Genomic DNA, 12368 nt, shown 5'->3' on the forward strand with positions numbered 1-12368 from the left:
AATTTTAAGTTTACCTTTATTCATGTTTTAGTTATTACATTTTTATCACTTTAATATGTTACGCACTTCGCATGTCTACTGTAGACTTTACCTGTTGTACTATTTACTTATTGCATTCTGTACAATTTTATAGATTTTGTAGACTTACAGTAGCGAAAACTACGAGCTTATGGGATAAACATATGTTGTGCTACTGTACTGCAGTGTGTAACGAACAGCGTTTATTGGTAGCATGGTTCAAGTGGGCCAAATGGCGATGGGCACTATGGGACTTAACATCTTAGGTCACCAGTCCCCTAGAACTTAGAACTACTTAAACCTAACTAACCTAAGGACATCACACATCCATGCCCTAGGCGGGATTCGAACCTGAGACCGAAGCAGTCCCGCGGTTCCGCACTGCAGCGAATACAACCGCTCGGTAACCAAGGCCGGCATTGGTAGCATGACTCCGCCGGAACTGTGGCTTCGTTTAGACCTATTTTAAATGTGTGACAAGCTAAGCTGATTTTTTGAACATTTTACGGCTTTTTTATAGTAGTATATGTGAGAATATAGGTATGCCTCGTCATATTTTAAGCGCATGTTTTCACATGTATGAAAGTAATAATTTTTCATTATGGAAAATTTTATTCCAGAATGAGATTTTCACTCTGCAGCGGAGTGTGCGCTGATATTAAACTTCCTGGCACGTAAAACTGTGTGCCCGACCGAGACTCGATCTCGGGACCTTTGCTTTTCGCCGGCAAGTGTTCTACCACATTTTTTTAAAAATCTGATTTTGTTCTATATTGACCGTTGAATTTGTTCGTGGCGGACGTCTGATGACACTCGTTCAGGTTGTTCGTTGATCCGTTTACTCAGTTTTTTATTACAGAGGGTAGCTAAACCGTCTGACCGAACACGCTGCCGGCTATCACTGAGCTACCGAAGCACGACTCACGCCCGGTACTCACAGCTTTACTTCTGCCAGTACCTCGTCTCCTACCTTCCAAACTTTACAGAAGCTCTCCTGCGAACCATGCAGAACTAGCACTCCTGAAAGAAAAGATACCGCGGAGACATGGCTTAGCCACAGCCTGGGAGATGTTTCCAGAATGAGATTTTCACTCGGCAGCGGAGTGTGCGCTGATATGAAACTTCTTGGCAGATTAAAACTGTGTGCCGGACCGAGACTCGAACTCGGGTCCTTTGCCTTTCGCGGGTAAGTTCTCTACCACTGAGCAGGAGAGCTTCTGTAAAGTTTGGAAGGTAGGAGACGAGATACTGGTAGAAGTAAAACTGTGAGTACCTGCCGTGAGTCGTGCTTGGATAGCTCAGTTGGTAGAGCACTTGCCCGCGAAAGGCAACGGTCCCGAGTTCGAGTCTCGGTCGGGCACACAGTTTTAATCTGCCAGGAAGTTTCGAAAATTTATTGTTTTAAGATATAATCTGTTAGTTGTATTTCATTTACAATGTTTTGTTGAAGGTATGAAAATGATCATTTCTGGGCAAAAGTCTTGTGATCATTGACGAAAATAAAAGAAAAAGAAATTTATTCTACACTTCCTGGATCACTGTTTTAATTCGCGACTATGACGCAGCTCCGGAAGTTATTCATAGTATCTTCTTGACACAGTTGCCCTCAAACAGCACTTTCAATAATTAACAATCCCAAAACGTTATCTATGAAGAGGATTCAAAGCCATTTTTTGTTCAACTTCAGATTTGAAACTGCCATTTTGCAATTGTTCTTTGTGATTATAAGTGATGTTCTTAGAGTGTGTCCAGGATTAGGAACACAGTGTTTGATGTCTTATTGGTGCTGATCGGGATGAAGTGAGGTGCGGTAAAAATCGTCTTGTCGTGGAATCGAACTGATATGAAACAGCCAAAATTCCGTTAACCATTCTTTTAAAACTGTTGCGGTCTTGCCAACTCAAGCGCCACGCGTTACTGTGGATCCTACTGCGAGTTTGATGTGATAGAGGTCGAAGTCTGAGAGATGAATGTTGCCTTAACTCATCGCAGCTGTCCATCAGGTGATTCAGCCAAACAAGCCATTTACTGTAAGGGAGATGACACAACAGAATATTTAATTTTAAATTTTGATGGCGCTGGCCATTAGGTTGCAGACTAGATAGCAGCCTTGATTTAAGACGTCATCCATTTACCTCCAGTGAAGGGAGAGGTAGAGCAAGTGTGTGGTTCGTACATCATTTGCTGCTGAAATGAAAAACTTGTTTCTAATTTCATAATGGTGCAATGATCGACCGATTGCACTGACAAACTGGGTTCCTATCTAGAAAAATGGTACCATTGTAAATTTTATACTGTTATGATAAATCTGGAAACTATACTTTTTCATGTTCCTTTGTGCTACGAGGGTAATCCCAAGAGTAAAATCTCCTATTTTTATACATACATAGACATGTTTGTTACTACAATGTTTTGCATCAATTTACAGCTTGAACATTTAGCTATTTTTCGACATAATCACCATTTATGTCGATGCATATTTGTAGATGCTGTGGCAGTTTTTATATGCCCATGTCATACCATCTCGCCGCCAGAAAGTTATGAACCTCTTCTTTCACCTCGTCGTCGGAGCTGAATCGCTTTCCGGCCAAATGTTCTTTTAACCTAGGGAACAGGTGATAGTCACTGGCGCCAAGTCAGGACTATAAGGTGGGTGGGTGATTATGTTCCACTGAAACTGTTGCAGGAGAACAACGGTTTGCCGAGCGATGTGTGGGCGAGCGTTGTCATGGAGAATGTGTACGCCCTTGCTCAACATTCCTCTTCTTCGGTTCTGAATTGCCCGTTTGAGTTTGAGAACAACGGTTTGACGTGCGATGTGTGGGCGAGCGTTGTCATGGAGAATGTGTACGCCCTTGCTCAACATTCCTTTTCTTCGGTTCTGAATTGCCCGTTTGAGTTTTTTCAGAGTCTCACAGTACCTGTCAGCGTTAACTGTGGTCCCAGCGATTCAGCTCCGACGACGAGGTGAGAAGAAAGGTTCCAGTGGAAGATTCTGCAGGAGAGACGCTCAGTAGCTCGGTACGGGCTTTTGTTAAAGTTTCGAGAACATACCTTCACCGAAGAGTCAAGCAGTATATTGCTCCCTCCTACGTATATCTGGCGAAGAGACCATGAGGATAAACTCAGAGAGATTAGAGCCCACACAGAAGCATACCGACAATCCTTCTTTCCACGAACAATACGAGACTGGAATAGAAGGGAGAACCGATAGAGGTACTCAGGGTACCCTCCGCCACACACCGTCAGGTGCGGAGTATGGATGTAGATGTAGATGTAGATAACTTTCTGAACAGCACGGCGGCGAGCTGGTATGACATGGACAAACAAAAACTGCCACAGCGTCTACAAAAAGACAGAAATGCTGGTAAGGTCGAAAAATAGCTAAATGTCCAAGCTGTAAACTGACGTAAACCATTGTAGAAATAAACAGGTCTGTGTACTTATTAAAAATAGGAGGCCTTACTTTTGGCTCAAAAAATGGCTCAAAGGGCTCTGAGCACTATGGGACTTAACTTCTCAGGTCATCAGTCCCCTAGAACTTAGAACTACTTAAACCTAACTAACCTACACACACATCCATGCCCGATGCAGGATTCGAACCTGGGACCGTAGCGGTCGCGCGGTTCCAGACTGTAGCGCCTAGAACCGCTCGGCCACCCGGGCCGGCCCTTGCTTTTGGGATTACCCTCGTATATGCATACATTCATATACAGCAAGGGTGTTTTACCCTCGCCTTTGAGCACAGGAAAACCATTTCAACATCATCGTTATCATCTTGCTTGTTGTAGGTCTGCTGCTCTGGAATACAATAAAGGATCACACTCTACAGGAGAGGGGGACCGGTACGAGGAGCGCATGGTGGCCCTGGTCTTCCTCCGCTGTCTGCGGTATGGGCTACACTTCCAGTTGTGTGCCAACAATGGCGATGCCGGGAAGTTCGATGACGTGGTGTTGGTATGGCGACCTGAGGGACAAAATGAGGTGAACACCCTGCTCGTCCAGCTCAAGCACAAGACCTCCCCGACGGCCATGACCGTACACAGTGGCGCGTGGCTGTCAGAGGCCACGAAATGCGACTTCGGGCTCAGCATGTACTGCACCTCCTACAGAGAAATTAGCGAGACACTGGATACGAACAGAGTCACATTCGCCTTGTTGACGAACGCCTGTCTGGGCGATAGTAGCCTCGACATACTTGAGCGCCAGTATGTGGGCACCTTCCCAGGTCTGGAGCTGCTAGAGGCTGGCGGCCACCTGTACAAGCTCAAACCGAACAACGAACAGGTTTGGAAGGCAGTTCATGAGGACAGAAGCTTTGTGGAGAATTTCTACCTTCTGTGCCAGCAGAGTAGTTCTAATAACATTGTAGGCGACATTTGCAGGGAGCTGGAAGAATTGCTGGGCGCCGGTGACCTATGCGAAACCCTGTGTGACAGCTTGTGCAAGAGCATCAGGGACTGGATGAACAACCAAAGTGCGTGTTTGACGAGTGCTTGGAGCACATGGCAGGCACTCGTGGACGAATACGTCAGGAAGGAGGTGACCGAGTGCAGAGCAGTGACCACCAGACTTGAGTACTGCAATGTGGAAAATGTTCGGAGCTACGTGGAGTCGTGTAACCCAGCGTGGTTGAGGCCTCCAGAAAGGAAAATGGCGGCTCTCTCTGCTACCAAGATTCACCAGGCACTGGCTAATGAAACGCACATCATGGTGGCTGCGGACCGATTCAGAGTGCTGCGACACCGGATTCTCCGCTGTTGGGGACCGTACTGCCGATGGCTGGTAAGTTTCAGAGTGATGGAAGCTAGTAAAAAAATTGTTATTTTAACTTGACATTTGATGCAATCAAATAAAATATTTTGTTTTACTAACCACTGTCAGCAACTATTGGTCATCATCAAAAAGACTGAAAATAAGTGTGAGATGGTAATCAACTAATACTTTATCAGAGGATATATATATATATATATATATATATATATATATATATATATATATATATATATATATATATATATATATATATATATATATAGGATGTATCACCTAAAATTTGCACCATAAATATGGTGGAACTGGAAAGTGCTATTAATGTGTGGCTTTCACAGAATGCATTGCTAGTCAGGGGTTGTATTGTTAGCCAGTAAACCTGTTTTAATGTTACTTAGAAAGCACATTTTTTGTACAAACATATACGTTTTGAATGGAACAGTGCCTATTGACATTAACAAACTAAAAGTAGTGTAAATCAGAATGTCAGTGGTGTTTGTTGCAGGATTTTAGTGAGAGTCGTTTATGAGATGTCGTATTTTGCGAAGTCCCCATACCAACACTTGTACAATACCTATGGTAGCACACACTAAACGACACAAGTGTGTACACTAGTTATGTGGATTATGACCAGTATTGAGACAATTGACCATCAAATATTGTGTTCAAAACGACACTATCAGTGGAAATACATGCTTCCAGTCTGCACATATGCTAGCATTTCAGCAAGCTTGTAGTAATACATCGTTGAATATCATCGGTTGTCCTTGTAGACTGCATCTTTCAGCTTTTCCCACAGAATAAAGTCTACAGGTGTCAAATCCAGGGAATGGGCCAGCCAAGATACAAGTCCTCTGCATCCAATCCAACAGTTTGGAAAAAGCTTAGATGGCTGACCATCCGGTTTGCCATGCACTGTTGGCAAACGGGGTGCATTCAGCCCTTGTGAGGCAAACTGGGGTGCTGCTTTATAGAAAAGTAGTGGCTCCAGTCTTGGAAACTGACATACAGCCAGGAGAGCGGTGTGCTGACCACATGACGTAGGATGCCACCTAGTGGTGTTGCGAGCGTGTGACTTGGTAACAAAAACATGTAAATAGACACGGACAGGGGATCATCCTAGCAAAGATATGGGCTGTAAATGGAGAAATCAATCAAGATGTTGCTTTGATCACAAGTCCCTCCATATCCGCATCCAGTGACGCCTGTAGGCTGAGCATGACTTATGAGTGTGTATGTGTGTCTCTCGCTCTCCCTCTATATACGAAAACAAGTTTTGCATCACCCCAGTTCCCAGAACTGCTGAAGATAGACGTGACTGTGGATATTGTATCACAGACACAGTTCCTATGACTGTTCAGAGATATCATTACCGATCCAAAGATGCAAACAACCATGCATCAGCAGTACCTATTAGACGGAGGGGGTCCGACAGCCGATCAGTTCCAACCATTCCACCAGGAAGGAGGTACATGACTCGTGTTGTCTGTAGTTCAACCGTGCCTAGACGGTCATTACCGCGGTTCGATCGCGTCCGTATTGTTACTTTGTGCCAGGAAGGGCTCTTAACAAGGGAAGTGTCCATGCATCTCGGAGTGAACCTCGGACATAGAGGAGATACAGAGAGACAGGAACTGTTGATTACATACCTAGTTCAAGTCGCCCAAGAGCTACTAATGTAGTGGATGACCGCTACCTACGGCTTATGGCTCGGAGGAACCCTGACAGCAACGCCACCATGTTGAATAAAGCTTTTCGTGCAGCAACAGTACGCCGTGTTACGACTTAAACTGTGCGCAATACGCTGCATGCTGCGCAACTTCACTCCCGACGTCCATGGCGTGGTCCATCTTTGCGACCACGACACCATGTAGTGCGGTACAAATGGGCCCAACAACATGCCGAATGGACCGCTCAGGATTGGCATCACGCTCTCTTCACTGATGACTGTCTCATATGCCTTCAACCAGACTATGGTCGGAGACGTGTTTTGAGGCAACACGGTCAGGCTCAACGCCTTAGATACGCTGGCCAGCGAGTGCAGCAAGGTGGACGTTCCCTGCTGTTTTGGGGTCTCATTATGTGGGGCCGACGTACGACGCTGGTGATCGTGGAAGGTGCCATATAGGCTGTACGATACGTGAATGACATCCTCTGACCGATATTGCAACCATATCGGCAGCATATTGGCGAGGCATTTGTCTTCATGGGCAACAATTCGCGCCCCCACCGTGCACATCTTGCGAATGACTTCCTTCCGGATAACGACATCACTAGAGTGGCCAGCATGTTATCCAGAGATGAACCCTATCGAACATGCCTGGGATACATTGAAAATGGCTGTTTATGTACGACGCGACCCACCAACCACACTAAGGCATCTACGCCTAATCGCCGCTGAGAAGTCAGACAATCTGGAACAACAGTGCCTTGATGAACTTGTAGATAGTATGCCACGACGAATACAGGCATGCATCAGTGTAAGAGGACGTGCTATTGGTTAGTAGAGGTACCGGTGTGTACAGCAATCTGGACCACCACCTCTGAAGGTCTCGCTGTATGGTGGTACAACATTCAGTGTGTGGTTTTCATGAACAATAAAAAGTGCGGCAATGATGTTTATGTCGATATCTATTCCAATTTTCTGTATAGGTTGCGGAACTCTCGGAACCGAGGTGAAGCAAAACTTTTTTGATGTATATATACAGGGTGTCCCAGCTCTCTTGTCCACCCAAAATATCTCTGGAACAATAACAGCTATTGGAAAACGACTTTCACCGGTATCAATGTAGGGCTGGGGCCCATGAATGTACATATTTGGAAACATTCCAAAACGAAAGCATATGTTTTTTTTTAACACAAACTTATGTTTTTTTAATGGACCTCCTATATTTTTTCTTCAGCAATCCATAGCATGACAAAGCACATACACAATGGCGTTGATTGCATCGCAATATTCCCATTAAATCCCGAGATATTAAGACGCGAAGTTGACGCTTGAAACACCCGACATGCGCTGCTACCGCACGTCCTGAGGCTCAGGCGTGAACCCCATGCTGCCCGTAATCGCGATGTGATTGACATGTGTAATCACACCTCCATACTTATCAAGAGGTACGAAACGAATAATGCGGTCTGCTGCGACCCTGCATTAACGTCGTACATTCCAGCAGGTATGGGGTTCACGCCTGAGCCTCAGGACGTGCGCTAGCAGCGCATGTTGGGTGTTTCAAGCGTCAACATCGCGTCTCAATATCTCGGGATGTAATGGGAATATTGCGATGCAATCAACGCCATTGTGTATGTGCTTTGTCATGCTATGGGTTGCTGAAGAAAAAATATAGGAGATCCATTTAAAAAATATAAGTTTGTGTTAAAAAACACATATACTTTCGTTTTAGAATGTTTCCAAATATGTACATTCATGGGCCTCAGTCCTACATTGATACCGGTGAAAGTCGTTTTCCAGTAGCTGTTATTGTTCCAGAGATATTTTGGGTGGACAAGATAGCTGGGACACCCTGTATATTGGCACCCCATAGCGTCCCGTATGTGTCCCATCGACTTACTTCAGAACAGGTGCATTTTGTGGCCAAAACATCTACATGAGTTAACTAACACGCTCCTAATACCACTGCAGCACAATTCTGTCCTTGTGACAGGAACTGATATTCTGCTGGAGATGTCACGGCCCTCGGGGAGGACATGTAGCACGAAGGAATGCAGGCGGTCCACAATAGTAACTAGTCCACGCGTCTCATATTGGTTTGGATTACCACCAGAGGTCCCCTGGAAGTCGAGAGGAACCTCCATCATAGTACAATACTGCCACTACCAGCGTCCTAGCTTGGCACAGCGAATGTTTTGCATAGGCATTCGCTTGAATGACGGCATCTCTGTACATGACCACCGATTGTGTGTAGTGAGGAACGAGATTCGTCTGACCAGGAGAAACGTTTCGACTGATCCACGGTCAAGTCTCAATGACCCTGTGACCACTGAATCATAACTGATGATGTTGAGTCATCATGATGACCTCGAGCGTTCGGTATCTGTACCAGGTCGGACTAAAGGAAGACATCAGGTAAGTTCAGAGGCAAGTTGCTAGATTTGTGTCTGATAGATTCGAACAACATGCAAATGTACGGAGGTTGTTCTGGAATCTCTGGAGGGAAGGACATTCTTTATGAGGAACACTATTGAGAATAGAGAACCGGCATTTGAAGCTAACTGGAGAACGACTCCCAGGCCTCCAGCACACATTGCGTGTAAGAACCACTAACATGAGATGCGAGTAATTAGGGCCGATATGGAAACATATACAGTCGTTTTTCCCTCCCGCTGTTTGCGAGTGGAACATTGAGGAAAATGACTAGCAGTGGTCTGAGGTACCCTCTGCCACGCGCATTATGGCGGATTGTGGAGAATAATGTAGATATACACTACCGGCCATTAAAACTGCTACACCACAGGTGCGATATTTAACCGACAGGAAAAAGATGCTGTGATATGCAAATGATTAGCTTTTCAGAGCATTCACAAAAGATTGGCGCCGGTGGCGACACCTATAACGTGCTGACATGAGGAAAGTTTCCAACCGATTTCTCTTACACAAACAGCTGTTGACCGGCGTTGCCTGGTGAAACGTTGTTGTGATGCCTCGTGTACGGAGGAAAAATGCGTACCGTCGCGTTTCCGACTTTGATAAAGGTCGGATTGTAGCCTGTTGCGATTGCGGTTTATCGTATCGCGACATTGCTGCTTCCGTTGGTCGAGATCCAATGACTGTTAGCAGCATATGGAATCGGTGGTTTCAGGAGGGTAATACGGAACGCCGAGATGGATCCCAACGGCCTCGTATCACTAGCAGTCGAGGTGACAGGCATCTTACCCGCATGGCTGTAACGGATCGTGCAGCCACGTCTCGATCCCTGAGTCAAGACAACAACCATCTACACGAACAGTTTGACGACGTTTGCAGCATCATGGACTATCAGCTCGGAGACCACGGCTGCGGTTATCCTTGACGCTGCATCACAGACAGGAGCGCCTGCGATGGTGTACTGAACGACGAACCTAGGTGCACGAATGGCAAAACGTCATTTTTTCGGATGAATCCAGGTTCTGTTTACAGCATCATGATGGTCACATCCGTGTTTGGCGTCATCGCGGTGAACGCACATTGGAAGCGTGTATTCGTCATCGCTATACTGGCGTATCACCCGGCGTGATGGTATGGGGTGCCATCGGCTACACGTCTCGGTCACCTCTTGTTCGCACTGACGGCACATTGAACATTGGACGTTACATTTCAGATGTGTTACCACCCGTGGCTCTACTCTTCATTCGATCCCTTCGAAATCCTACATTTCAGCAGGATAATGCACGACTGAAGGTTGCAGATCCAGTACGGACCTTTCTGGATACAGAAAATGTTCTACTGCTGCCCTGGCCAGCACGTCCTCCAGATCTCTCATCAATTGAAAACGTCTGGTCAATGGTGGCCGAGCAATTGGCTCGTCACAATAAGCCAGTCACTACTCTCGATGAACTGTGGTATCGCGTTGACGCTGCATGGGCAGCTGTACCTGTACACGCCATCCAAGCTCTGTTTTACTCAATGCCCATGCGTATCAAGGCCGTTATTACGGCCAGAGGTGGTTGTTCTGGGTACTGATGTCTCAGGGCCTCTGCACCCAAATTGCGTGAAAATGTAGTCACATGTCAGTTCTGGTGTAATGTATTTGTCCAATGAATACCCGTGGTTGTTCTGGGTACTGATTTCTCAGGGCCTCTCCACCCAAATTGCGTGAAAATGTAGTCACATGTCAGTTCTGGTGTAATGTATTTGTCCAATGAATACCCGTTTATCGACTGCATTTCTTCTTGGTGTAGCAATTTTAATTGCCAGTAGTGTAGATGCAGATAACACATAGGGGTCCTGTGCTGCGAAGCTCCGTGTACAAAAACGTGGTTGAATGGTGAGCTTCCAAAGACTTGTGCCTGCATAAGCCTTGTACTCTGTCATCATTTCTGTCCTGGGTGATCAAGCCTCTGCCCTCCACGTTTTGTGACAAGGGTGGAGGTCAGTCAGCTTGGCGCCTGCTCGTGGTTTGCCGTTTAACCATTTTCCATAAATGTAGTTACGAACAGCCTACCAAGTTTCGCTATTTCCGAGATACACGTTCCCAGATGCTGGGCCATAGTAACATGCTATTTGTCAGAGTCGCTTACATCTGTGGATTACCTCAATTGCCGTTTGTATCGTCGATATGATAGTTCCCCATTAGTCTCTGTTGCACTAGTATACTTTGCTCACCCTGTCGTATGACTGCAGCGTCATAATTCGGCGTTCATCTCGCTGTGGTCAATGGTCATAATGTTTTGACTCATATGCAAGGCGGTCAGGAACAGTCTGTAAAGCTTGTAAGGGTGCTGCAGCGTAGGTTGCGATCCGAAATAACTGTCAAGAAAAAACTAGGATACGTCGCGTAGTTTCCGAGTCAATTAGCATTGAAGTAAGCCAACCAGAACGCTGAGCGGAAATGCATGCACCACGTCAGATACGCTTAGTGTCAGTTATTCTCATATTGTTGGTGACAGCGCACGCGATAGCTCAGCATTTGCTCTGGTTCGTTCCTTAGTATCGTCATGTCCAAATTTTGTATCGCTCTCTTGTTTGGTTTTAGGAAACGAAACGAAGAACACATTTGGCAACACCGTCTCTGGCGGGTCGTTTGGCTTTGCACAGGATTGCTAACTTAAATGCTAATTAATTCTGAAACGTCGCAATGTATCGAATTTTTTTCATAACAATAATTTTTCAGCACACCTTACCCTGCAACACCCTGAAAAGTTTCTCAGATTATTTCTGACCATCTTGTATAGTCTGTAATTCACCGGTCCTCATAATGTTGTCACATTACAGCTCCTTAAGAAAACTCTCCATCTATAGCACTGAATTCCTTAATGAAAATTACTACAGTCTTAAATTACTGAATGTCTCCAAAGGCCACCTCATCTGGAGATAAACACGGGAAAGCTGAAAATTAGGCAGTAAACACCTAACGACTAGCTGACTACGTGGCCATGAATTTTCGGCTACAAAATTTTCTTTCCCGTTGTGTCACCTCTGCTTCTTACAGGCCTCTTTTACTGCAGTGATCAATTACATTGTTTCAGTTTTAGCTTTGTTGCGAGTTTTGCAGAACTCCACAGCTTCCCCAGATATTGACCTTGCGATCAAATGTTTTCGGTTCCCATTGGAGAGGCACGTCCTTTCGTCTACTAATCACACGGTTTTGCGGTGCGGTCGCAAAACACAGTCACTAAACCTATTACAGTGAACGTCAATGAACGAACGGTCAGTACATAACTTTGCGAAAATAAAGAAAGTAAACTTTTCACTCGAGGGAAGACTTAAACCCAGAACCTCTCGTTCCGCAACTGCTCACGCTAACCACGGGACCACGGCGCTCCTGAGTTCACCATTTCAATATGCGAGAATTCTGAAATAATTATGCAAGCCGTATTTTAAAAGTAAGATATTTGAATATAGAGAATGAGATTTTCACTCT

General features: G+C 45.4%; 1 protein-coding gene across 1 annotated transcript in view; it reads left to right on the top strand.

The window, feature by feature from the left end:
• Positions 1-12368, top strand: part of LOC126292201 (uncharacterized) — an 82745-nt gene that overhangs the window by 29731 nt on the left and 40646 nt on the right. Inside the window, exon 3 of the mRNA XM_049986055.1 lies at positions 3810-4803. Within this exon, the coding sequence (XP_049842012.1) occupies positions 3810-4803 (994 nt within the window). The remainder of the gene's footprint in view (positions 1-3809; positions 4804-12368) is intronic.

This window comes from Schistocerca gregaria, chromosome 9 (genome assembly GCF_023897955.1).
Source record: "Schistocerca gregaria isolate iqSchGreg1 chromosome 9, iqSchGreg1.2, whole genome shotgun sequence".
Classification (NCBI taxonomy): Eukaryota; Metazoa; Arthropoda; class Insecta; order Orthoptera; family Acrididae; genus Schistocerca; species Schistocerca gregaria.